This window comes from Pongo pygmaeus, chromosome 1 (genome assembly GCF_028885625.2).
Source record: "Pongo pygmaeus isolate AG05252 chromosome 1, NHGRI_mPonPyg2-v2.0_pri, whole genome shotgun sequence".
Lineage (NCBI taxonomy): Eukaryota > Metazoa > Chordata > Mammalia > Primates > Hominidae > Pongo > Pongo pygmaeus.
In genome coordinates, this window is record NC_072373.2 from 140419559 (window position 1) to 140446122 (window position 26564).

The 26564-nt window shown below is 39.2% G+C and overlaps 1 protein-coding gene and 1 long non-coding RNA gene across 6 annotated transcripts in view; one reads left to right on the plus strand and one right to left on the minus strand.

Moving 5' to 3' along the window:
* LRRC8C (leucine rich repeat containing 8 VRAC subunit C) overlaps positions 1-26564 on the minus strand; it is a 104402-nt gene that overhangs the window by 14770 nt on the left and 63068 nt on the right. For 4 of the 5 annotated variants that reach the window (XM_063652901.1, XM_054477086.2, XM_054477070.2 and 1 more), the window contains one exon: positions 17389-17530. The exons of the other annotated variant lie outside the window; for it this stretch is intronic. In XM_063652901.1, coding sequence (XP_063508971.1) covers positions 17389-17526 — 138 coding nt within the window. In that variant the 5' untranslated portion in view covers positions 17527-17530. The remainder of the gene's footprint in view (positions 1-17388; positions 17531-26564) is intronic. 5 annotated transcript variants of the gene reach the window in all.
* Positions 1883-26300, plus strand: LOC129031190 (uncharacterized). The gene is made up of 4 exons (XR_008500979.1): positions 1883-2109; positions 24162-24278; positions 25007-25409; positions 26139-26300. It is a non-coding gene; the product is annotated as an uncharacterized LOC129031190 (long non-coding RNA).

A 26564-nucleotide genomic window follows, 5' to 3' on the forward strand; every position in this document is an offset into this window, starting at 1 on the left:
TTAAAAATCCAAACTAATCACCCTTTTCTTTTTATAAGTGAACTTAATCCATTATTTTGCTCACTCATATTTAGATATTTGGACTTATTTCTAGATTTTTCGTTTTCATTTATACTTTTCCCTTCTCCTTCCTGCCTTCTGCTGCACTGCTCATTTTTTCTCTATCTCCTATTTCCCACCCAACCCCTTCTCAGCTGGTTAGGAAGATAGTGACTGTATTTCTGTTCTTCTAGAGGTTATCTATAATTTCTCAAAATGTATATTTAAAATTTTTAGTATCTCCACACCACTTCCAAGAATATGTTGTAACTAGCCACTGAACTATACCAATTTGTTGTTCCCAGAGTTTGTTTTTGCTTTCTTTTGAAACACTTTTTTTTTTTTTTACAATCTGTACTTGATTGTGTTTGTTTATATATTTATTAAATGATGAGATACTAGTTTTCTTAGATTCTATAACTTCTTCCTGGGTTCATTTTCCTTTTGGTTGAAGTATACACCTTAATAACTCTTAATACAAGTCTGTGGATGGGAAACTCATATATCCTGTAAGACTGACAATTCCTATATTGCTTTCATTCTTCAGTAATTATTTGGTAAGTTATACAATTCTGTTTTGATAGTAATTTCCTCTCAGCATTTAAAAATATTATTCCATTTTCCCTGGCTTATATTTTTTCTGATGAGAAGTTTGCTGTCAGTTTGTGTTCTTTAATGTGCAGTCTATCTTTAAGGTAGCTTTTAAAATTTTATCTTTAGTCTCAGGATTTTCTGCAGGTTCACTTTAATTTTGAATGTATGTGGATTAATCCTACTCCATATCTGGAGCTAAAGACTTGACTTTCTTTAATTTTGGGAAATTAAAGCAAATATTTCTTCAAATATTGCTCCATCCTTTCTTCCATTTTCTTCTACAATTCCTCTTGAGATGTATGTCAGTGTCTCTCAGTCTGTCTTTCGTGAGTGTGTGTTTTGATTCCTGTCTCTCTGTGCTGGTCTCTGGGTAAACTCAGAACTCTTGTTGAATTCATTACTTCTTTATGCTACTGAGTACAGTCCAGTTATTCTATCTGTTGATATTTTATAATTCATTGACTTTATTTCCAAGATTTCTAAATTTGTTATATTAGCTCTTAAGTCATATCTACCTACTTTATTGATTGATTCAGATAAGGTGTTGCTCTGTTGCCCAGGCTGGAGTGCAGTAGCATGATCATGGCTCACAGCAGCTTCAAAAATCCTGGGATCAAGTGATCCTCCCACCTCAGCCTGCCATGTAGCTGGGACTACAGGTGTGTGCCACCATGCCTGGCTAATTAAAAAAAATTTTTTTTTCTTTTTTTGTTTTAGAGATAGGGTCCTTGCCACGTTGCCCAGGCTGGTTTTGAACTCCTGGGCTCAAGTGCTCCGCCTGCCTTGGCCTCCCAAATTGCAGGGATTACAGGCGTTCACCACTGCACCCGGCCCCTACTTTTTAAATGTTATGTCTTGATCTTTTTAACCACTCTCTGTATATTTATTTTAAATTCATTGTCATCTGGTTAAAACTTAATTTCATCTTGCATGAATCTGTGTTCCAATTGTTAATTTTGTTAATAGTCTTTCTTAACATAGTTTTTTTCATGTGTTCTGGGTGGTAGATGCATCCTGAGTAGGTGTATGTTTTCCACTGCTTCTCTTGAGTGTACTTTTGTGGTTTTCTGCACCCAGCCCCCAGCCCCGCAGAGTCCACCAATAGGTCTTATCATGGTGTTTTGATGTTCCATTGTGATGTCAGGACCTCACAGAGTCAGTCTGCGAGACAGTGGACGGGCTCTCAGTTTCTGGTTGGCAGACACCTCAGATGCACACTTTCCTCTGAAGTACCAGCTCCAGCATCCAGTTAATCGCTATATTTTTTCAGCTTCTTTTTGGGAGTGAGGACTTTTGGCTTGAAATAGTGACCAGGCTCCAGTCTCTTATCTTGCTTGGTGCATTTATGGTTCCCTTTACTAGCAGGAGCTGAGCTCCTGGCTGCTACTGCTTAGTTTTGGATAAGAGCCCAGCAATTGATTCAGACCCATTCAGCGTTCCATTTGTGCTCCACAGAAATGCTCCTCTTGCTTTGGGGTAAGTGTATGCATTTTTGTTATCTTTTTATATCTATCATGACTATACACATTGAACACAGGACTATTTTGAATTGTAACACCTGTTTTAACATCTTTTGCAATCTTTTTATATCTATCATGACTATACACATTGAACACAGGACTATTTTGAATTGTAACACCTGTTTTACCATCTTTTGCAGATGTGTATGTCTTAATACAAAAATTAGTTGAGACAAATTAACATTATGAAAAATTGTGTTGCTTGGGTAGTGCCACACAAGGTAAACTTATATGTCAAATTCCCTCCCCCACAAAAAGGCCGAATTTCTTTACACATGTTCCACCAACAGCATATGAAAATACTTACTTTCCTATATCCTCGACAATAAAGTCCATTGTTCTTTTTTTTCTTTCTTTTTTTTTTTTGAGATGGAGTCTCGCTCTGCTGCCCAGGCTGGAGTGGAGTGCAGTGGCGTGATCTCGGCTCACTGCAAGCTCCGCCTCCCAGGTTCACGCCATTCTCCTGCCTCAGTCTCCCAAGTAGCTGCGACCGGCGCCCACCACCATGCCCGGCTAATTTTTTGTAGTTTTAGTAGAGACAGGGTTTCACCGTGTTAGCCAGGATGGTCTCGATCTCCTGACCTCATGATTTGCCCGCCTCGGCCTCCCAAAGTGCTGGGATTACAGGCATGAGCCACCGCACCTGGCCCCATTGTTCTTTTTCTATGAACTATAATCCCCAAATTATTTCCCCAGCTTGAACCTGTTTTCTATTTTTATTTTTTATAGAGATGGGGTCTCACTGTATTGCCTAGGCTAGTCTTGAACTCCTGGGCTCAAGTGATCCTCCTGCCTTGGACCCCCAAAATGCTGGGATTACAGGCATGAGCTACCAGCTTGGACTTTAAAACACAGTTATGATTATATTGTTATAGGAAGAGGAAGTAAGAAAATTTGCAGTGTATGATAAAATAGGTGGTACCATTCCAATATGTTAACTTGTGATCCAGATGTAGTCTTTAGATTGTGTCTTATTCTTTTAAAAAGACAGTACTTTAACTTGGTTATGACAGATTTGATCCAAACAGGTAGAGTGGAGCCACAAAAAGGCAAGTGGCCAATATAAGGCAGTTAAGTTTATGCTTCATCCTCCCTCTACCTCACTGATTCAAATATAGGTAGTACCAAAGATTTTTACTCTGAAGTTGATCATCTAGACTTGCCCCCAGTCTGACAGAACAAACCAAGTTATCCTTGTTGACCTAAGAAGGATATAGCAAAATCACATCCCAAAGATCTATTCTCCAGGGATTGTTCAGAGATAACAAGAGCAGGCTATCCTTTACCAATAGAAACATATTGAATACCTACTATCTACTATTAGGTTGGCGTAAAAGTAATTGTGGTTTTTGCCGTTGAAAGTAATGGCAAAAAACACAATTACTTTTGTGCCAACGTAATACATGCTAAGCGTCATAGGAAAACCAAAGAGGCATAGCCAGTATTTGCTGTTCTAAAAGCACTTGCAATCTTGCTAGAGGGACATAAACAGCCACATGAAAAATCAAACGAGAGCACAAATATGGCAATATGTACAGTAAGAGCTCAGGCTTGGAGTAAGCAGGGTAGGCTTGGTAGAGTAGAAGTAACTTCATTTGGGACTTGAAGCTACTAGGTTAGAGCCTGTGGTTCCAGAGGCAGGAGCAAAAGGATGCATTTGGGGAGAGAGAGGGAGAAAGACTGAAAAGATGGTGTCACTCTTCCTTTCTGAGGTAGACCCATTTCTCCTGGGCAAACGGATAGAAATAGAAGGCAAAGGAATTAACTTTCATGTCACTAAGTTATCAGTTAATGTACAAAGTTGACTAAGCACTTTCCCCAAGATACAAGATGCTAGAGGACAAAGAAAGCACTCATTGTCCAAAGGCATGAGATTGATTCTCCTCATCAGTGATATAATTAACTCTGAAAATGTAGACCGTGTTTCAAGGCTGAACTATTGAAAATATTTTAAGTACAAAAACTGTTGGTGAGAATGAGAATGAAAAGGAACTGAAAAGGCAGAGTAGATGGCTCTGAAGGAGTGAACATTTAAATGCTTTCATTCTTAGCAAATGTCTCATTCACAACTCTTGCTGTGCATTATGTTGACTATATGCATATTTGGGGGCAATCGCCACAAGAGCACAGAAATAGACATCTGTGAGAACCACACATGCCACATCACTATCATCAGGACAAACACCGTCCTTGTCTCCAACAGAAATGGAAAAGCAAAACTGCAAGTATGTGGCATCATTTCCTGTTTGCTGTGCACATGCTCTCTTTTCTTCTACTTTTTAAAAAGACTTCTAAATTTTCTTAGAGCAGCTTTAGGTTCACAGCAAAATTGAAAGGAAGGTACAGAGATTTCCCATATGCTCCCCACCTCCACCCATGTATAGCCCTCCCCATTATCGCCAAGCTCAACCATAGTTGTACATTTGTTAGAATCGATGAACTACATTGACACATCACTAGCATCCAAAGTCTACAGTTACCTTGGGGTTCACTCTTGGTGTTGGATAAAGATTTGGACAAATGTATAACAACATGTATCCATTGTAATATCCTACAGAGTCATTTCACTGCCCTAAAAGTCTTCTGAGCTATACCTACTTATCCCTCCCCTCCTTTGTCCTTTCTAAGCAACAACTGATATTTTTACTGTCTGTAGTTTTGCCTTTTCCAGAATATAATACAGTTGGAATCATACAGCATGTATCCTTTTAAGATTAGCTTCTTTCACTTAGCAATGTACATTTAATGTTCCTCCATGTCTTTTCATGCCTTGACCGTTTTTTTTTTAATTTTTTTTTTTTTAGCACTATATAGCATTCCATTGTTTGGATCACCTCTCTCTCTCTCTGTCTCTCTTTTTTAATTTCTTTTTTTTTTCCACCTTTGGGACTTGTCTGAATCTCCCTTATTTTTAATGATGATGATGCTTAACATTTATATCATGGCCAGGAAATAACACACTGTACAGGGAGGAAGTTTACACCCATATAGTAAAGTGAGAGAAAAACCAGTCTAAGGCAAACTGCCAAAGTCTAAGATATTTACAAGAGCAGAGTAAAAAGTCTGTTTTTATTAGTTGCCTATTTCTCCAATAGCAATAGGAAAAGGAAAAAAAAAATCACACCTTGGCACATTTGCGGCATGGAGTGCTTGGAGAAAAAAATCCAAGGGATTGAAGAGATAAGTTCATTAAAACTTAGATTTCTGAACTTATGGATTTTCTCAGTGGTAAAGTATAATGGTACTTTTATACAGGTTTTATTAATACATAATTAAAAGCTAGTATCAAGCGAAACTCCTTGAATTATGCACCATGAGAAATGCCTGAGGAACATTAAATGTCACTGATAGAAAGATTAAGCACTAAAAAAGCTACATCATATCTTAAATCATTATACAGAACAAATAACAGTATAAGGACCAGTAAGCTCTTTAAAGATAGACACCATGCTTAGTTTTCATTGCCTGGCACAAAGTAGGTACGCAATAAATATGAAGTGAACAAATAAAATAAACACTGTCCCCCATATCCCTAAGGAGGAACAAACCACAGCTAAGGCAAGCATATGCATTCATACATTCAGATGCCAGAGAACATCTGGAAATATTTGACCTCTAGCTACCTTCCTCTGACATGAAACAATTCATTTTGCACACTCTCCTAACTGCCAAGTGATATCAGTCTAGTGATTCCTAAAGCCAGAGTTAAGTGCTAACTCATTTAAGAGACACAAAGAGAGTACCAGATTTGGGACACATGGTCTGTTTATTCCTAGGTAAAAAAGAAACCATCATATCCACATTAGAACCATGTCTACATTTTGAAATTTTGCTTACTAAATACAATTCTCCTATCACTGTAAACACTGACATACTAACTTTTCTGAAGGTGGGAATGACAATACATACTATTAATGTTCATTTTTTTAACCCTTCATTAAACTGAAGTTTTCCAGCCATCAAGGATGATTTTATTACCTCTATCTTGGTTGTATCCACGTTGTTTTTTTCCCTCTTCTTTTGAAGAAAGCTTCTCTAGGCCAAACAAGGAATTACAAAAAAAAATTTTCAGAAATGAAGGGGGTGGGTAAGATTTGAAGCAGCTTCTTCTCATTCTGCTTCATGGCATTTTTCCATAAGCCATAAAGACCAGTGAATTATTTGATCCATGGCAATTTAAGATCTATGTGGAAAGCATCCATTTCAAAGTAACAACCATGTAAGAAAATTCAATGGATACATAAAAACACAGAACATGTTTTGATTTATAACAGACTATTTGTCTCAGTTGTTTGAAGAATTTGAAATATTTATCTCTAATTATGCTCTTAAAATAATACAGGAAAAACTCTTTTTGAAGCAATGCCCAGGGACTGAAACCTCAGTTCTGTACTCAGCTGACTTAGCTCTAGAAACCCTGCAGTTTACTGATAAATCTGTGAGCAGGAGTAGAATAAAAGAAATTGGGAGAGTTCAAAGAGAAACATAAATCATCCAGATTATCTTCAATGTATGAACAGGACAAAGATACAGAATTCTAAATATGGGAAGCATGCAAATAAAACTGTTCTAAAAGGATATTTTTAAATGATTATTTTAGAAATTTACTATAATAATTGAAAAATAATTTGCTATTTATTTTTAGCAAATAAAAATATCTCCCCAAGTGAGATGATATCAACTGCCAGGTTGTGGTCCAATCTACACGAAGGAATAGATAGTGTCATTCTTAAAAGATAATATCCATAATTTGTTATGGCATCATAGGAGGCTTACAGCTAAGGCAAGAGTCATGGCACTTGTTAGTCATTTATGTGTGCTGGATGGCAAGTGATTTTTTTTTTTCAATCATTATTATAATTTTTAGACGTTAAGATTATTTGGAGTCCATAAATATTAATTTGGATAAGACAGGTTCCACACATTTCAGACAAACAGGTCTTTTACCTATAGAGCGAGAATTTCATCTATGCACTTTTTTCCATTTTTCTGAATCATCCAGATAATGGCTGATCTCTGGGGAGAAAAGACTCTTCTTTGTTCCTCCTTACTTCTTTCTAGGTGAAAGAGGGCTTGATAGAGATGGTGACCTTTAAGGAAAAGTACTGAACCTTGGTATCACAAGGGGTTGTTTCTACCTTGGGACCAGTCTGTTTTGACTCTCTCTTTAGAGCTTCTGAAGGGAGTCATCATTTGGAAGTCTCCCTTTTTCCTTAAAACTGATGTGACACAATAGGTGTGAAGCTGCCTCTCTCTGGGAAGTTTATGGTAGCCTAGGAGTGCCTGAGGAGGATTGTTCAGATGAGCTTTAGGAAGAATCAATAATAAATCAATATCTCTCTCCCCTCTGTCTTCCTCCCTCTTCTCTCTTCCCCTTCCCCTCTCCCCTCTGTCCGTTCTTTACCCAGATTACCTCTCTTCGACCTGAGCACAGCAGAGATTAAGGTGTAGAAAAAGAAGCTAAGGAGTTTTTTTCAGAACTCCCTACCACACCCCCACTTTTTTTTCAGGTACACAGATTTTTCAGAGCTTAGGCAAAGAAAATGCTTGAGATTTATCTGAAGTGTGGCCTAGCTCACCAGGAAACTGATAATGTGGTTTAGGGCCAGAGCCTTAGCTTTAATTAAATGTTCTTCTGCCTGATCTTGTCCTCTATGTCTGTATAGCTCCTGCAAAGTCTTCTGGGAGACGGACGTAGGTAGCTATCAGAATTAGGGCATTTGGTCCTGGATTCTAGACCTCTCTCAATCTCTGTTTGTCAAGGCTCAACTAATCACACTTATGACTATATGAAGATACCCCAAATGAAGAGAAGGCAGTTTTTTGTTTTGTTTTTCAATTGGGGAGGATCAGAGTAATTGCCCAAGAGAAGACATTTTGAGGTCTACAGTTTCTAAAGAGACTAAAAACAATACATTTCTATTTTATTACCATTTTTTTCACAATAAATCTGTAAAATGGAAGTGATGCCTATCCTGCTCATTTTATAAAACTGGGCCTCAGAAAAGCCATGTGTTTCACCTAAACTCATACTAAGAGCATATGAGAGAGCCCATGTTTTCTGTTTGAAGTTTTGGGGAAAGATTTAGTTTTTTCTCTTTAAATTAACTTGATCTAGTTGAAATTATTATTTTTTTAAATCCAGGTTTTCTATTTCCAGTGAGCATATAAGGTTTCTTACAAGGTAAAATGATGAGATAGTTGATGGCCTATTTATTAGACAAAAGATCTTTGCAGAATTCTAAAAATATAAAATTAAGTGACTAACTGATATAATCATGCATACAAGTGTTCTACAAGTGAATATCACTACAACACTGTCTCAGCTTGCATTAAGCATTTTCTGAGTCCAATATCTATCACCTATAACATTTGACATCAACGTCCTAAACAGTAAGTTAACATATTGAACTTAAGGTCACAATAGCCTCAGCTTTGGATATCAGTGCAAAGAATCTCACCAGCTTTTAAGAACTAAAATAACTTGAGTAGGGAGATGCCAATTCTATTTTAAGATAGCTGACCCTACTACTGCCAGCAGTTCAAACACTTCTTAGGAAACTTAACATTTTGAACTTGTCATTACATGATGAAAAATGTCACTATGTATGTTTAAAAGCCTTTGTATAGGGCCGGGCGCAGTGGTTCATGCCTGTAATCCCAGCACTTTGGGAGCCCGAGGGGGGCAGATCACCTGAGGTCAGGAGTTTGAGACCAGCCTGGCCAACATGGTGAAACCCCATCTCTACTAAAATACAAAAATTAGCCAGGTGTGGTGGCTCACGTCTGTAGTCCCAGTTACTCGGGAGGCTGAGGCAGGAGAATTGCTTGAACCCGGGAGGTGGAGGTTGCAGTGAGCCGAGATTGAGCCACTGCACTCCAGCCTGGGCGACAGAGTGAGACTCTGTATCAAAAAAAAAAAAAAAGTCTTTATACTTTTATTAGAAACAGTTAGAAACAGGAAGTGCTATTATAACAAAAAAACTGGGCATGGGCCAGGCTCCCAGCACTTTGGGAGGCTGAAGCGGGTGGATCACTTGAGGTCAGAAGTTTGAGACCATTCTGGCCAACATGGTGAAAGCCCGTCTCTACTAAAAATACAAAAATTAGCTGGGTGTGGTGGTGCACGGATGTAATCTCAACTACCAGGGAAGCTGAGGCAGAAGAACCACTTGAACCCGGGAAGTGGAGTTGCAGTGAGATCACGCCAATGCACACATTCCAGCCTGGGTGACACAGTGAAACTCCATCTCAAAAAATAAAATAAAATAAATAAAATAAAATAAAAAGAAGCTGGGCATGGTGGCACGCACCTGTAATCCCAGCTACTCAGGAGGCTGAGGCAGGAAGATCACTAGAGCCCAGGAGTTTCAAAGCAGCCTGCGCAACAGAGAACTCGTCTCCAAAATAACAAAACAAACAGAACAAAATGAAGCAGAGCTGAAAGTCCTTATTTGCTAGAAACCCCCAAGTGGACATTTGTAGAATGTTACCATGCCCCACAAGTCTTATCTTTTGTAATACCCCATATCACTTTTTTCTCTCTGGAATATAATTTATTCCTGTATTCCTATAACCACCCTGTATACAGTCCACATAAAATTGGAATTCAGTCCACATAAAATTGTCAAGGTGATAGATGACAAGAAGTAAAATTCTAGGGAAGATCAAAAGTGTCAGTTCAAATAAACCACCATAAAAAGAAGGTCCCAACTAAGGCATATTTTTGATTCTAGATGTAACAGAGGTTTTGAAATAGTGTTTCTTTCACAGCATTCACCACCATCCCCACAGAGATGACAAAGGTTGCTCTTTACAATTATTTTCACCATCTAAATAATTTTTGTTTTATATTCCCCAAAGACCCTAGTAGAACGGAGATGTAAGGTGGGTACAACTAGGCTGTAAGATGTAAGGTGGGTACAACTGGGCTGGTGCAGTAGCTCACACCTGTAATCCCAGCACTTTGGAAGGCTGAGGTGGGTGGATCACTTTAGGCCAGGAGTTCAAGACCAGCCTGGCCAACATAGTGAAACTCTGTCTCCACTAAAAATACAAAAATTAGCTGGGTATGGTGGGTGCCTGTAAACCCAGCTACTCAGGTGGCTGAGGTATGAGAATTGCTTGAACCTGGGAGGCAGAGGTTGCAGTGAGCCGAGACTGCGCCTCTACACTCCAGCCCGGGTGACAGAGTGAGACTCTGTCTCAAAAAAAAAAAAAGGAAGAAAAGATAAAAGAAAAGGAACATATCTGAGATGAGGTCTTGATTTTAAGCCTTCACTTCTATCTGCGATTTCATCAGTATTCTGATGTAATCAGTATTACTGATTCTAAGTAAGAATTTTTGGGCTTCTATCTATAAAATTCAAATTTGGCCAAAGAAAAAGATCTACTAGAAATCCCAGACAGTATACAGCAGATGACTGCATGGGGGGAGTAGAAGCAAGAATTCAGGGCACATTATCAAAATGAAGTCTTCTGAAATCATTCTGGAATCTATAATTCTGATTGCCTGTACTTTCCAGTGAACTGCCTGTGAGCATTTTCACCTGAAGGTCTAAATCATTTTCACCTGATGACTCTAAATCAGAGAAGTAGAAATTAATTTCAGTATACCCTAAAAATCAAAGCGGGGATCAGCTCTAACCAACAAACTCACATGTCCTAACCTTTTTGATAGTGTGACCCTGCTGGCCACTTCACTCCTAGTGATTGGGTTAAATCTTCCAGGATTTTTTTGTAGGTGGCTTTGTCATTGAAATAATTCTTTTTTTCCCCTCCAAATTCAGAAAGCAGGAAATGTCTTTTCTATGTAACAATCACAAGGCAGGTCCCCTAGGGCTTCCAGGGGGCTTGCATCTTCCAGTTCCTGTTTCTGGTTTCTAACTGCTAATTCTATATTTGGTAACGGTCTGCCCATGGGCTGTTTTGGATTTGGTCATAATAAAATAATCTGGAGTCACTGAGCAGAGATCTAAAGCAATCTTATTTTTCCAGGAAGCAACGTGTTGACCTTTCAGGATATGGTCTATTTTGTTGAATGTGTTGAGTTTTTGAATAGTGTTGTTTATAGCACAAAGTTGGGTGTTTACACTATTGGTCCTTGAGGGTGTATGACTGTACAGGAATAGGACAGACACATATACTCCTACACTCTCCTGGCTTACAGTGAGTTTATATTTGTTCTTATGTGGATTGATGTAATCTAAGGAATGCTCTTTATACATGCTTTTATTTCATGGCAGCCTTGAAAAGAGCTACTTGCTCAGAAATGAATAAATATTTGTCAGACAAGGCAAAAGTGCTGGTTCTAATCCTTTTACATAAGTGCAAGAAAGAATCAACATCCCCTTGATAGATACTAATCTCCTTAATCCCCCAGTATTTTCCAAGCTGAGTAGTGTTAAACCTATATGAATACAATCTTTTAGTAGTAAACAGATGTCAACTGTTAACTTGACATGAAAAAAGCAACTTACAAAATAGTTACTCTAAAAGCTGTTGGATTACTATTTTATCATCAAAGAGTGTTCTTCTAACTTCACCTTAGATTTTGCCTTGTCAGGTATTCCAATCTAGGAGTTAACTTGCTTTGTAAATAAGATCAGAAAGAATGATACGCTTTCATTTTACAAGGGGAAAATCAAGATATAAAAATATATTTTAACAATTTTAACATCACCTTGGGAATGAGAAAGGAACTTGAGCTTCACAGAGAATCCTTTGTTTATAAAGTTATCAGTCATTAAGCCATTTTTAGTGGATTATCATAGCAGAGCTAAAATAAGAGCTTAAATTCTTCCCCTATGGAACATTAATTTGTTCTATGGATCCTAGGTAGTTTTACTTTAATAATTTGTACCACGCATTCTTTCTTGTTTTGTTAATGCTTACTATAGAGTGCAAATTTTTCTTTTTAAATAGCAGGTATATAGTGAATGCCCCTTGAAATTTTAATTTGTAATTCATAAAATTGATACTTTTTGTAACTATTTTCTCTTTTTATCATTTTGTACTTGCTTTTACACTGAAAATCCTGTTTTATAAGCCAAACCTTGCCCTCACAATCTGTGCAATTGTGATGGTTCCATAAGTGTGCACAGGGGTGACAGACGCCTCATGGAGAATCAGCCTAAGATTGGAATCTCAGCTGCATCCCTCTTGGCTTTGGGGCAAGTTATCTAACCTTCTACACTTTGGAATTCTCATCTGAAAAATGGGACTAATCTACTTTCACAGGTTTGTTCTGGGAACGAAATAAAGTACATACAGATTCTAGCACAGGTTCTCTTGCCAGTGTTACTCCATGGATGTGCTATTAGCATTCTGGATAAAACAATTCTGTTGTGTGGGAATGTCCCACCGATTGCAGGATGTTTGATATCCCTGACCCCACCCCTCCGAAAACTGCCATCTGGGCCCTCCGGTCACTGTGCCAATCCATGAGGGCTTTGTAAAATGATCACACTAAATATTCTGTTAATGCTGAGTTTTCCCCTTCATGCCTCTTATTAAAATATATATTTTGGCTTTGTATATTCATTATTTGAGACTTCACTCAATTATCTTCTTGAGTCCCTAACTTCCAGTGACTGAGATGACAACATCATATTTGATGCTCTTGAGGCACCATTAAGGCCTTTACACATTGGAAGACATTGCTTATGTGTTTCTATGGTCTTCAGACAATTAGCAATCTGAAGGCATGGGCTGTGCTGTTTTTCTTTTAGCATCTAGCACCTCGCAGAGTGTCTGATATATTGCTGATGCACAGGATTGTTTGTTGAGTTGAGTAGTCCACCCCATATGAATTCTGTGCCCTGCAGCCTTCATGTTCTGAAGCAATATTTCTTTTGGCATCTCATTTTTTCTCAGAACCTTGTCATCTCAGACAACACTTCTTGTACCCAGTCAACTGGCACCAGATTTCTTTTTAACGGCTGAAGAGATGAAAGAGGCCTATGTGTGAAGGGCCCAGGTTAGTTAACCTGTCTGAGCAGGAGCCACTGATTGGGTGAGGTAACAGTGGTGGTGCTGAGAAGGCTGGTCAGCGGGGAGCCCAAAAGGCTTCTGGACTGTAGAGAGACACTGTGGGGCTGTGCTGCAGGAAGATGATTCTGACCAGCACAGAGGAAAAGAGGTTTAGCTTGTGCTTGAATCCCCTCCTGAACTTACCACAGGCACATCTCCTAAATGATGCTCATTATAGACATTTTCATAGGTACACTCTTATTTTCATTCATTTCATTGCAAGTTAACTATTTATTCTAAAAGATTTTCTGTGTTCTTTCTCTTTTCATCCTGCCATGGAATATGTAAACAAGAGAAACAATTCCCTGTGCTTGTTAGGCAGATCCTGCAGCAGCGCTGTGAGCCATGGCACAGTAATAAAGACAGGTTGATAGTGCTCCTGCTAATCTATGTCACCTTCCTCTACTATTTCCCAAGCTAGCCACTCCAAATCTAACCTTCTCCTTGAGACCCCTGCTCTACTACCTTCCTTGTTGCCAATTTCTGCTACATTCCTCACCCTCACAACCTCTCAGTAAATGTTGTTTTCTCCATCACAGAGAAACAACAAGCCATAAAGCACAGACTTCTGTCTTTCTGTCTCCCTACCAAATAAAAATGCATCTGTAGCTATCATTCCCATTCTGGTGGATGATGCCTCCTCTACCCAAATCAGGGATAATCCTTCCACCTAGATCCTGGATCTTCACCTCGTTCCTCCTGAAAATGACCATCACTAACCCCAAACTCCTGGGTTTTACATCCAACTGATTACTTAATATCTCCACGTTGATGTTTAACATATATCACAAACCTAACATGTTTAAAAACAAAGTTTTCTAGTTGCTGAGGTCTAAAAATCTTAGTCATCCTTGATTTCTCTCTTTTTTTTTTTGAGACGGAGTCTTGCTCTGTCACCCAGGCTGCAGTGCAATGGTGCGATCTTGGCTCACTGCAACCTCTGCCTCCCGGGTTCACGCGATTCTCCTGCCCCAGCCTCCCGAGTAGCTGGGATTATAGGTGCGTGCCAACATGCCCGGCTATTTTTGTATTGTTAGTAAAGATGGGGTTTCACCATGTTGGCCAGGCTGGTCTTGAACTCCTGACCCCAGGTGAGCCACCCACCTCGGTCTCCTAAAGTGTTGGGATTACAGCTGTGAGCCACCATGCCCGGCCAATTTCTCTTTTTCTCTTGTATTTCACATTTAATCTTTCAGCAAATCTTGGTGGGTTTTCCTTCAAAATACATGCAGAACAACTGCTTTCACCCTACCCACACCATTTAATTCATTTCTTGCCTGGATTATTGCACTAGCCTTCCAAATACCACCCTCACTTCCATCCTCACCCCCTACAGTATATTCTCAACAGTCTAGTGGTCTTGTTAAAACATAAATTATGCTAATCTTCTGCTCATAAATCCTTCAAACATGTTCTAACTCACTCAGAACAAAGCCAAGCCCTCCAGTGGCCTAGAAGGCCCTACATGATCTGGCATCCATTGTGTCTCCGGCCTCACCTTTTACTGCTCTTCCCCTCACTCACATTTCTCTGGCACACTGGCCTCATGGCTTTTCTTCAACATTATAGAGGTAATTCTGCTTCAGGCCTGTAAAATGTCCAGGGGACTTTCTAGGTTCACCTTAACATGCAGACTTATAAGATTATCATAAACTTCATTTGGCACCAGAATCACTTTAGAAATACACAGATTAGAGTCACCAGCAGGCAACATCAGCCTTTCCCCCTTTAGGAAAATCTTCACAACTGTCCTCGTAGCCGTCCACACTGCTGTCCTCCTGAGCCTCTCCTCCCCATATCATCTCCAGTGCAAGGAAAAGGGATCCACTTTAGGTAGGTTCAGAACTTACCCTGGCTTAAAAGCCTTGTGCCTCAAAGGAACCAATATCTCCAGTAACTCAATAGATCAATCTTTGATGTGTCAAGGAGCATGCTGAATCACAAGTTTCACTACAGTCACAGAAGTCCAATGATATAGCTTCCTACCGGGCATTTATCACTCTTCCAGCCCAGAAACAGTTGACCAATCAGCAGTCATTTATGCCATAATGTTGCCTAGTAACACAGTTAACATTTGACCTTTATCGGGTCTCCAGGGAAACCAAACTAGAAAACTGAGAAAGTCATAAAATCCAATTCTTCTGCAGAAAATGAAGGGACCTGTGTCTTCCTTTCACTATGTGCCTCTTGCTCTTGCTGTTCCCTCTGCCTGAAAGCCTCCTTCCAGGACATCTGCCTGGCCTGCTCCTGGACCTCTTTTAATTCCTTGGCCAAAAGTCACCTTTCCAATGAGGCCTTCCCAGGCCATCCTATTTGAAGATTGCAGCTTCTATCTTACCTGCAGGAACCTTCTACCATCTTGGCATGCTTTATTTTTTTCCCATTGCCTTTATCTTCTAACATATTTACTAATTGATTTTGCTTATTTTGCTTATTTTCCCCATAGAATTTAAAGTCCATAAAGCTGGGATTTTTGTCTTTTTTCTCCTTTGTTGATAATTCGTAGTAGAACAGTGCCTGATACACAGTAGGTTCTTCAACAACTATTTCATTTATGAATGAATTTATGCCCTTTTTTTTAGACAATAACTTCTCACTGGCACCCTTTGTTGGACAGGAGGGGGCAAGATATTTTCAGTGACCAAATAAAAGACAGCATGGTGTGAGGGACTAAGAGCAGGAACTTTGGAACCAAATCACCTGGATTGAATAAAGGCTTCAACACTCACCTTGGGAGGATCCTTAACCTCTCTGTGCCTCAGGTGTCTCATTTGTAAGTGAGGCTAGTAATAGAACCTATATATTAGAGTTGTCATGAGGATGACATTTGTTAAAATACATGTAAAGTGTTCAAAAGAGTTCCTGACACATAGGAAGCAGTATGTGTTCACTATTTTTAAGGCCAACTTTTAAAAGTACTTTATTTTCGCTCTGTACCACTTCTAGTGATTTCTCTCTCTCCCTATACCTTCTTTTCCAGCTGATCTACCCGAAAAATCACATCTACCCCATAGCTTCTATAATACATTGATTTCCATTCACTTTTCCAACCACTGACCTAAGATTTCTAATGGCGTAGTTGCTACTTTCCTCTTCTTAGTCCATGAGTTAGTTGTGCTGGCTGCCATCATTGTCCATGGCTTCCTTTGGCTTCTGACCTATGCGCCTCTCTCCTGGTTTTCATCTGTCCTTATGGCTGCCCCTTCTCAGTCTTCTTCAAGGGCCCCACTTCCTTCTCCATTTACTCTTTAATGTTATTACTGACACTGTCTTCCTCGCACATTCTCCCTGGGTGAGTCCGTTTGCAAGCATGGCTTCAGCTCTTATATCAACACCCCATATGTGCCAGTTCTACTGACAGTTTCCCAAAGATGTCATGTTCTTTCTCACATCCATGACTCAGAGCTTTCTTTTCTCCTCTTGGTGTCCTCTTACTTTCAGCTAAGGAGAGGTTCTTGACTAACTTCAGCTGGTTCTCCAAGTTTTAATTCAACCATCACCTTTTCTCTTATTCCCAAACCAAAATGAGGGTTTCTCTTCAGCATTCCCTTAGTGCCTTATGGACACCTCTATCAAAGTATAACACAAGTTATTTTGATTGCTAGTTTATTTATTTCTCCCCTAGAAATGAACTACTTATATGTATCCATGTCCTCAAAGTATGGTACCTGGAACATACCAGCTATGTAAAAAATACCTGGATTCAATACATAAATACATGGCATCTATATAAATTTTTATTGGGTTCTTTTCAAATTCAGAACTAAACATTCAGTAAAATAATGATATCTCATCAAAATTTTAGTTCTTCCAGAAAATCTTATTAGGGGTAAGGGTAAAGGATGAAGAAAAGCAAAAAGTTCCACTTTGGCAGTATCAGTGGTGCTGGACACATGCTACATTTCACTGTGAAGCCAATTTGGAAAGATAAGGGGCCCCCTTTGATGTTAGTGACATCAGACATTACTTGACTACAGTCAATTGCTCTTCCGGCTCATTGAAATCTTTCAAGTACCATATTTACCTTATTAGGAAATCCCAGTAAATAGGTGTTTCAGGCTCTCTGCTATGATTACAAATACATCCACAGAGAACAGTGACTAATACTTACATGGTTAAAAATCACACAGCCAGCTCCCTAAAGAGGTTTCATTGACTTGTGCTTTGCTCTGGCCCCCATTTTGCCAGGGATCTAGGCACCTACCTGTAAAGTACATCCAAATACGCCGATCATGAGCATGGCTACTGAGAGGTAATCGGTAAACACATCCCACCATGGCTTCAGCACTCGGAAGGCAGGCTGCTGCTCAGAGAACTGCCGGAATTCTGTCACGGGAATCATGTTTCTGAGAAAGGAGAGATTACTTGTAAATCGATTTATCTTCCAGTACAACATACTGCATTGTTACCAAATGTGGCTCCAACTCCTCACAGCAGAGGTCTGAATTAGTTCAAGAGCTGTCAAGACACATCAATGTTTTGATGAGCCATTGTATAAAAACACCAGTTGAGGAAATAAGGAGACCCACATGGAAAAGGCAAGTACTTGCCTTTTCCTGTCCAATAACAAGGTTCCCTTTGTGCTCCAGGTGGGATAGAAAGAACATGGCCAGACACTTGCCAAGTCCCAGTTATTTCCTGGACCCTCATTTCTCTTAAACAAAACATGAAGATGCCAGAAAGACTAGAGCTCATCCTTTGAAATGTTTTTGCTGCTTATCTTACCATCTTGGGTTATTGCTTAAGCTATTTTTTTTTTTTTGCTTTAAACTATTTTTAAGTGTAATTTTAGCATTCTTTTGTGTTAATTCTTTACTGAGCCCTATTTATAAAGCATTTTGCTTGTTCCATGGGAAAGGAAAAAAGTGTTTCCACGTGGTCCTTGTCTTTTAAGAAGAAAGGTCTTATTGATGGTGGTGGATTGAGGAGGCCTTGATTTTTCTTGTTTCCTTTTTGTCTCCATGCTTGTATCTTGATTTTTTTCTCTGTTTCCTGTACTTCTCACATTTCACTGTGAACCCCAAACTTATCTTAATTTTCTCCGCTGAGACAACAGTTTACTCTGGAAACTCCCTATCTTTAACCAAATGACAGAAGATAAATGAATAGGGTGCACCCACAGCTCTGGGAAAAGGGAAAAAGAGGTACATTCTTTTCTTGATCTGCCTCCTCCTTTCTTACTCATTCTCACTGCCTTTAATGTGACCCAGGACTTGAGGTTAATCATCCTGCTACTGTGAGGAGAAATATTCTTTCCTTATCTTATGGCAAGCATCCTGCTACTGTGAGGAGAAATATTCTTTCTGTATCTTATGGCAATCATCCTCCTACTGTGAGAAGAAATATCCTTTCTTTATCTTATGGCAAGGAATAAGGGTGGCCAAGGAGGGCCAAAAAAATTTCACCTTCCTTCCCTAATACTGAATTAAGAACTAGATAGACAATAAACATCCCAGATAAAAGCAAAGCCTCTTCTTTGATTACAGCTTTGGCAACGATTACAATGTTATCTATTCTGTCTTGCTGCATCGTGACTTTCTTATACAATAATTTGTCTTCTTTTTGAATCTGTTAACACAGTGTTGAAAATTTCAACAGCCTGGCGATGTTCTCCTCTCTGACCTACCTACTTGACATCTATGTAGAATACAATTTCCTCATCTTACTAAAACAGAACTTTTCTTAACTCTTTTCTGTTACCACCACTGGGCTACAAGTTTCTTCAGGGTAGAATCTACATGTTCTGCCTATGTGTCTCCTTAAAACATGTGTTGCAGGCAAACTGCACAAAAGCTCAATACATTACTTTGTATATTTCTAGTGTGATTAAAATTTCAGACTAGTCCAAACTTTGATTTTCCTGACACTTTATGGCCTCTTTTTTTCTCAGTAAATTATTACAGTCCCTCTGCCCCAAATGTTTGATAGTCACAGTTGTCTCAGTGGCAGTAACAGATGGCATAAATTCATCTTGACTTCCAAGTTCCACTTCAGAAGCTACTGTCTTACTCTCTTTTGCATCCCCATTACTTTCCATACTGCCTGAAAAACAAGAAGCTCTAAACAACTGTCTGTTGAATAAATTCTGATGCTTATTCGTGAAGCAGTGCTCATCCAACTCAGATTTGGGGTGACCCTAATCAGCTGCAGTGGCAGGGATAATTAGCAAACCACCTGTGTTATAGTCTATTGTTCCTTGATAGATTTGGTTGTTATCTCTTCCATAAGTTTCTTTACATCGTAGAGGAAATTGGACTTATTTATAAAAGTGAGCAACAATTTCAGAAATAAAATGCACCAATATAGAGCAGTGGCTCTCTAGCTTTTTGGTCTCAGGAACCCCTCATGCTCTAAAACAATGAGGAGAACCCTGAAGTGTTTACATGGGTTACACTTATACATATTTACCATGTTAGAAGTGAAAAACCAATACATTTAATATATATATAATTTATTAAAAAGTAAACTCATCCATCAACATACATCATTATGAAAAATAACCATATTTTCCAAAACAAAATTAGTAGAACAATGAAATTGTTCTAAATTTTTGCAAATCCCTTTAATGCCTGGCTTAATGTAAAAGACAGCTGAATAGAAGATATATCTGCTTCTGCAATCTATTATGATATAATATATTGTTTTGCCTGAAATTTCAATCTATTGTGATATGATATGTTGTTTTGTCTGAAATGTACGGACCAAACATGGCCTCACCAAAGACATGTGGTTGGAAAAGGGAGGAGTATCCTTTTTATATCATTGTAGATATTTATTTTTGATACTATACTAAACCTTGACTAACTTAGTTGTGATATGGAAACTGGAAACTCTATCAGACAACTTTTTAAACTTCATTATATTAAAATTAATTAGTGGCCAGGCTCAGTGGCTCACCTGTAATCTCAGCACTTTGGGAGGCCAAGGTTGGTGGATCATGAGGTCAGGAGATCAAGACCATCCTGGCCAACATGGTGAAACCCCAACTCTACTAAAAATACAAAAATTAGCTGGGCGTGGTGGCATGCGCTTGTAATCCCAGCTACTTGGGAGGCTGAGGCAGGAGAATCGCTTGAATTCAGGAGGTGGAGGTTGCAGTGAGCTGAGATTGCGCCACTGCACTCCAGCCTGGTGGAGAGCGAGACTCCATCTTAAAAATAAAATTAATTAGTCTATCTTGTACTTTGAATGGATCTTTTTACAATGCATGATTTTGTAACACATGCATGATTTTGTAACATCACGCATTGGTAATTTGGAAAACATCGGATCACTGAGTTATCCAGACCTTCCAAATGTTGACACATTTCATCATAATAAAATATTAAGACACATTTTAGTAATAATATTTAAAAATCACATTCATTAATATCACCACTGCTATCATCAGAAAAATGTTTAAGTATTGGGAAGCTGTCAAGCTCATGGTGGTGATCACAAGTTTTCCAAAATTCTAATTATCACTTGAAAGTTTGAATTTTATTGCTGTCCACAAATACTTTAGTTGTTCTCCTTGAAGTGTCAGGATCACTTCATTAATTTTGAGGATATATATGCCACATACTCAAGTCTCAATAATCAGTTGTTTTATTCAAGTAAAAGTAGTATGATGTGATAAAGTAGCTCATTCTACTTTCAACTCCATTACACAAGAGCTTTCTCTGGAGACAAGCGTTGTACTTTTGAATGCAGCAGAAGTGTTTTGTGTACTCTTCCCATTTCATCACATAGTGTATTAATAAAACATGCAGTCAAAGGTTGAAAGTTATTAAAACAATAATTTTTACTGCCTCAATAAGGACAGTAAGTGAACCTGGTGTTTTAATTGCAAGTGTGTACCAGTGAAGAACACAATCCCTTCAGCACAGTCTGGTGCCTCTATCTTGAGTAATGTGAAGGTGCCTTACTAACCATGGCTTTTGCACCATCAGTGAAATAGGCAAAAAACATCTTAGCATTACAAAACAGTTTTGACTTCATGGGGTCCCTTAAAAAGGTCTAGGTTGCCAGGCTTCCATGAACCATACTTTGAGAACCACTGAGGCAGGGGGTCACTGTTCCTTTATCTAAGTCTTGCTTTGAAAAAACAAAGACCTGAATACTCACAACAGGTGAGGTTCTCTGAGTCCTTGTCTGAGTTGCTTCACAGACCTCACGCTTTTAATATGGGAAATAAAGTCAAACTAAGGCATCTAAGAAATGTAAGTATTATCTACTGCTTCTTAATATTGGCACAGTCTAGATAAGATGGAATATAAGACTTGATAGGTAATCAGCTGGTCAAGATGGCAAAGTTTAGTGCTACGACACAACTATTATTGAATTTCAACTCTTTTTTTTTTTTGAGACGGAGTCTTGCTCTGTCGCCCAGGCTGGAGTGCAGTGGCGCGATCTCAGCTCACTGCAAGCTCCACCTCCCGGGTTCATGCCATTCTCCTGCCTCAGCCTCCTGAGTAGCTGGGACTATAGGCGCCCGCCACCACGCCCGGCTAATTTTTGGTATTTTTAGTAGAAATGGGGTTTCACCGTGTTAGCCAGGATGGTCTCGATCTCCTGACCTCATGATCTTCCCACCTCGGCCTCCCAAAGTGCTGGGATTACAGGTGTGCCCAGCTGCATTTAAATTCTTTTGAGTAAATGCATATGTGCACGTATGTCTACATGTCCACATATGTACATGTATCCTACATATAAATATATATACAGATTGATATGGTTTGGCTGTGTCCCCACACAAATCTCATTTGAACTGTAGCTCCCATAATCCCCCTGTGTCATCAGAGGGACCTGGCGGGAGGTAATTAAATCATGGGGGCAGGTTCTTCCCATGCTGTTCTCATGAAAGTGAATGTCTCATCAGATCTGATGGTTTTATAAAGGGCAGTTCCCCTGCACACACTCTCTTGCCTGCCACCATGTAAGACATGCCTTTGCCCCTCCTTCACCTTCCACCATGATTGTGAGGCCATGTGGAACTGTGAGTCCATTAAACCTCTTTTTCTTTATAAATGACCCAGTCTCAGGCACGTCTTTATTAGCAGCGTGAGGACAGACTAATACACAGATGTATCAGATTTTATTGAATTAACATATTACAAGGCCCCAAACCAATATCTAACATAGCATTAATCCTTAATGTTTTTGATGCAAAAAGGAGAGTAAGGGAAGACTTGAATAAAAAACTACAAATCTAAAGAGAGGGTAGATAGACCCTTTGCTTGCTCCATGAAAACTTTTTTTGTACTTCTCTTTCACAACTTTCAGTTCCTCTGAAAATTCATGCATTCCAGTGACAACCACACTTGATCAATTTCTCTTTCATTCCTGCTGTCATTTCCAAGTGATTTGTGACAATTTCAAGAGTTATCATTTCAAGCTAGGGAGCCACTTCTGAATAAACTACTGGGTTTAAATAGGGAGGTAAAGATCGATCAGCATAATTTTATTTCTAGTTAAACATTTTTCTATTTTATATTTCCTCCAACCTTGATTTTCAACTTGCTACAAAGGATTTTAATTTATCTTATTAGTAATGTCTTTGGAAGTATAATATTTTTAATTAAATCAAGAGATTCTGGTATCCTAATTTTAAAAATGAAAATTATTACATCTCTGCTTCGGTAACCTTTTGCAGACATTCAGATTCATTTCCTTATTTAAAATACTTATTGTAGGCTGGGTGCAGTGGCTCATGCCTGTAATCGCAGCATTTTGGGAGGCCGAGGTGGGTGGATCACTTGAGATCAGAGGTTTAAGACCAGCCTGGCCAACACGGTAAAACCCCATCTCTACTAAAAATACAAAACTTAGCCCGATGTGGTGGTGTGTACCTATAATCCCAGCTACTCATGTGGCTGAGGCAGGAGAATTGCTTGAACCCGGGAGTCAGAGGTTGCAGTGAGCCGGGATCGTACTATTGCGCTCCAGCCTGGGAGACAGAGCGAGGCTCCATCTCAAAAACAGAAAAAAAAAAAAAAAAAAAGCATGAAAGCATGAAACACCTGGCATTTACCAACTACCAAGTCAAATGTACTGTGGTCATCTCCAGACCAGAAAAAAAAAAAAACAACTATTACAAAAAACTATTTTAGTAGATCCATATTCCACATAACTTTTCTTCTCAAAGATATATATTTTGGTAAAGAATATTGGTAAAGTTGGCTGGGCGTGGTGGCTCACGCCTATAATCCCAGCACTTTGGGAGGCCAAGGTGGGCAGATCACAAGGTCAGGAGATCCAGACCATCCTGGCTAACACGGTGAAACCCCGTCTCTACTAAAAATACAAAAAATTAGCCGGGTGTGGTGGCGAGTGCCTGTAGTCCCAGCTACTCAGGAGGCTGAGGCAGGAGAATGGCGTGAACCTGGGAGGTGGAGCTTGCAGATTGCGCCACTGCACTCCATCCAGCCTGGGTGACAGAGCTAGACTGCGTCTCAAAAAAAAAAAAAAAAAAAGGTAAAGTTAGGTACAAACATAGAGTTTATTTTATTTATATGGCTCTTCCTAAAATAGTATGTTCCCATCCTCCTCCCCAGGATAATTTTTGTGTTTCTTGCCTAGAATTAATATCCCAGAATGTATTCTGCTCTATTTATCAATCCAGGACCTAAAGAATATGAAACTTATTCTAGTGTGATTCCAACACGATTGCTAACACTGTTTTATGGCTATCAGGTGGGTAGAGTTAACATTTGTTTTGTTCCACATTTTTTCTGACTGTGGGTAAATAGTATCACCTTTAGCACAATCACATACCATTCAAGGAAACAAGAACCAATTCCAAATGATGGTAGGTAGCCTGTCAGTAACCCAGCGAATGGCCCTGATCAAAATGAATACAAAACAATTTAATAGTTCCTGAGCACATGAAATAGGAATTCAACAGAAAAGAAACCCATGTGTATTGCTCATCTATGTTGTTAAATCCAATGGTCAGTTCTCATTCCTTATCCTTTTTTTTTGTTTTTTTGGAGACAGGATCCGGCTCTGTCACCCAGGCTGGAGTGCAGTGGCTGATCTTGGCTCACTGTAATCTCTACCTCCCGAGTTCAAGTGATTCTCATGTCTCAGCCTCCTGGGTAGCTGGGACTACAGGTATGTACCACCACGCCTGGCTAATTTTTGTATTTTAAGTAGAGATGGGGTTTCACCATGTTGGCCAGGCTGGTCTCAAACTCCTAGTCTCAAGTAATTCACCCACCTTGGCCTCCCGAACTGCTGGGATTACAGGCATGAGCCACTGCGCCTGGCCTTTCATTCCTCATCTTATTTATGAGCAGCATTTCATGTAATTTGACCATTTTTCCCTTGGCTTTTAGAGGACACCACAGCCTTCTGGTTTTCCTTCTACTTCCCTGGCTATTCCTTTGTTGTTTCCTCCTCTTCTCCCTGACCTCCTTGTTTGGAGCATCCCACTGCTTACTCTTAGGTCCTCTTGTCTTCCTAATGTATTCACTCCCCTTGTGATTGCATCTGGCCTCAATGTTTCAATACCAACTATACTTAACACTTCACAAATTCATATCTCCATCCAGACTCACAGATCCCACTACCTACTCGACATCTCCTCTTGGATATCCACTAGACACATCAAACTCGGCCTGTCCAAAACCTACTCCTGTTCCAGTCCCCTATTCCCCATCCCTACAGCAAACCCTTCTCTACTTACAGCTCTCCTATTCGGTAAATAGCAACTCTACCTTTCCAGTTGCTTAGGCCACAAATCTTGGAGTCATCCTTGACTCCTCTCTGTCTCATAAAATCATGTGCAGTCTGTCAAAAAACCCTCATTTATTGTGTTTCTTTCTTTCTTTTTTTTTTAGACAGAGTTTCTCCCTTGTTGCCCAGGCTAGAGTGCAATAGCGTGATCTTGGCTCACTGCAACATCTGCCTCCCAGGTTCACGCGATTCTCCTGCCTCAGTCTCCTGAGTAGCTGGGATTACAGGCATGCGCCACCACGCCCAGCTAATTTTGTATTTTTAGTAGAGATGGGGTTTCTCCATGATGGTCAGGCTGGTCTTGAACTCCTGACCTCAGATGATCCAACCTCCTCGGCCTCCCAAAGTGCTGGGATTAGAGGCATGAGCCACCATGCCTGGCCTTGTGTTTCTGGATGTATTGCATCTCTACTTCCACAAGAATGCAAATTTCATGACGGCAGAACTTCACTTTTCAGCTCTATTGTGTTCATCAATGTGTTACAAGTACCTAGAAAATAATGCCTGGTATGTATTAGATACTCAACTAATGTTTGATGAATAAATGGGTGAATACATAGCAATTTTAGTTAAGAAAGTGGGATATAATTGCTTTTGCAATTTTTATTACTGAAGCTAAAAGCCAAGTATATGTCTGACACTGTCACGGTAGGAAGATCCCACACACAGGGCCAGGACATTAGCATAGCTAAAGCCAGTGTGAACAAGGGCAAAAGAGGTAACGAACAGAAATGCCATGATTTTAAATTTATGAGTTCTTTTCAGTTGTATCCAAAGGCTCCACAAATCAAAATAAAGTCATCAGAATATGCTGAAAACATCAGTTGTAAAACACATTGCTTTTCTTTTGGCAGTGCAAAGATGGAAATAAAAAGCAGGAGAAAAAAGGCAAAATTTCCCAATTACATAAAAATTATACCTTTCTCCCTTGGGAGAGCATGACTGTAGATTGTGTTTTATTGTACAGTTTTGGCATTCATGACATAATATTTCTGGAAAAATCCACTGAAGCAGAACATAATTATATGGTTCTGTAGAAATGTATTTAATTAAATGAGAAAAGCATAAATGGGTTATAAAATTTTAGAACCTGAAAAAGGTCAAAGAGATCATCCAGTCCAGACCCCTTACTTTATGGGTGAAAATCCTGAGCCAAGAGAGATTAGGTGACTTGCCCAAGGAACACAGCTAATGGTGAACTATAACTTTTAACCAAATCTTTTTCTTTCCATCTAGAGCTCTTTGCTAATACCACATGATGCTGACTGGAACTGAAAGAAGTTAAACTGTACTAAGAAACAAACAGTTTAAATAGAATTTTCCCTGTACTCAAATTTGTCTTTTCATGTTTCTTATTTGACAATATAAAAGAAAAAATAAATGAACATTAACACATTTAAATGATTCTTAAGCCATACTGTCCTCATAGCATCATAAAATGATAGAACTTTTGACTCAAAGGAATCTTAAGAGGTAAGCAGAACTTGCAACCCAATGAATACTTCTATCTTTTCCTTGGATATCTCCATGATATTGTATGTTCAATTAATGGACCAATTACATTATTTGGAAAGTCTTCAAGTTGAGCTTAACCTATTTTTCTAAGGGTGTTGGTGGGGGTGGCAAAAGTACTTCTACCTAGCAATTTTAGTTCTCTCAAAC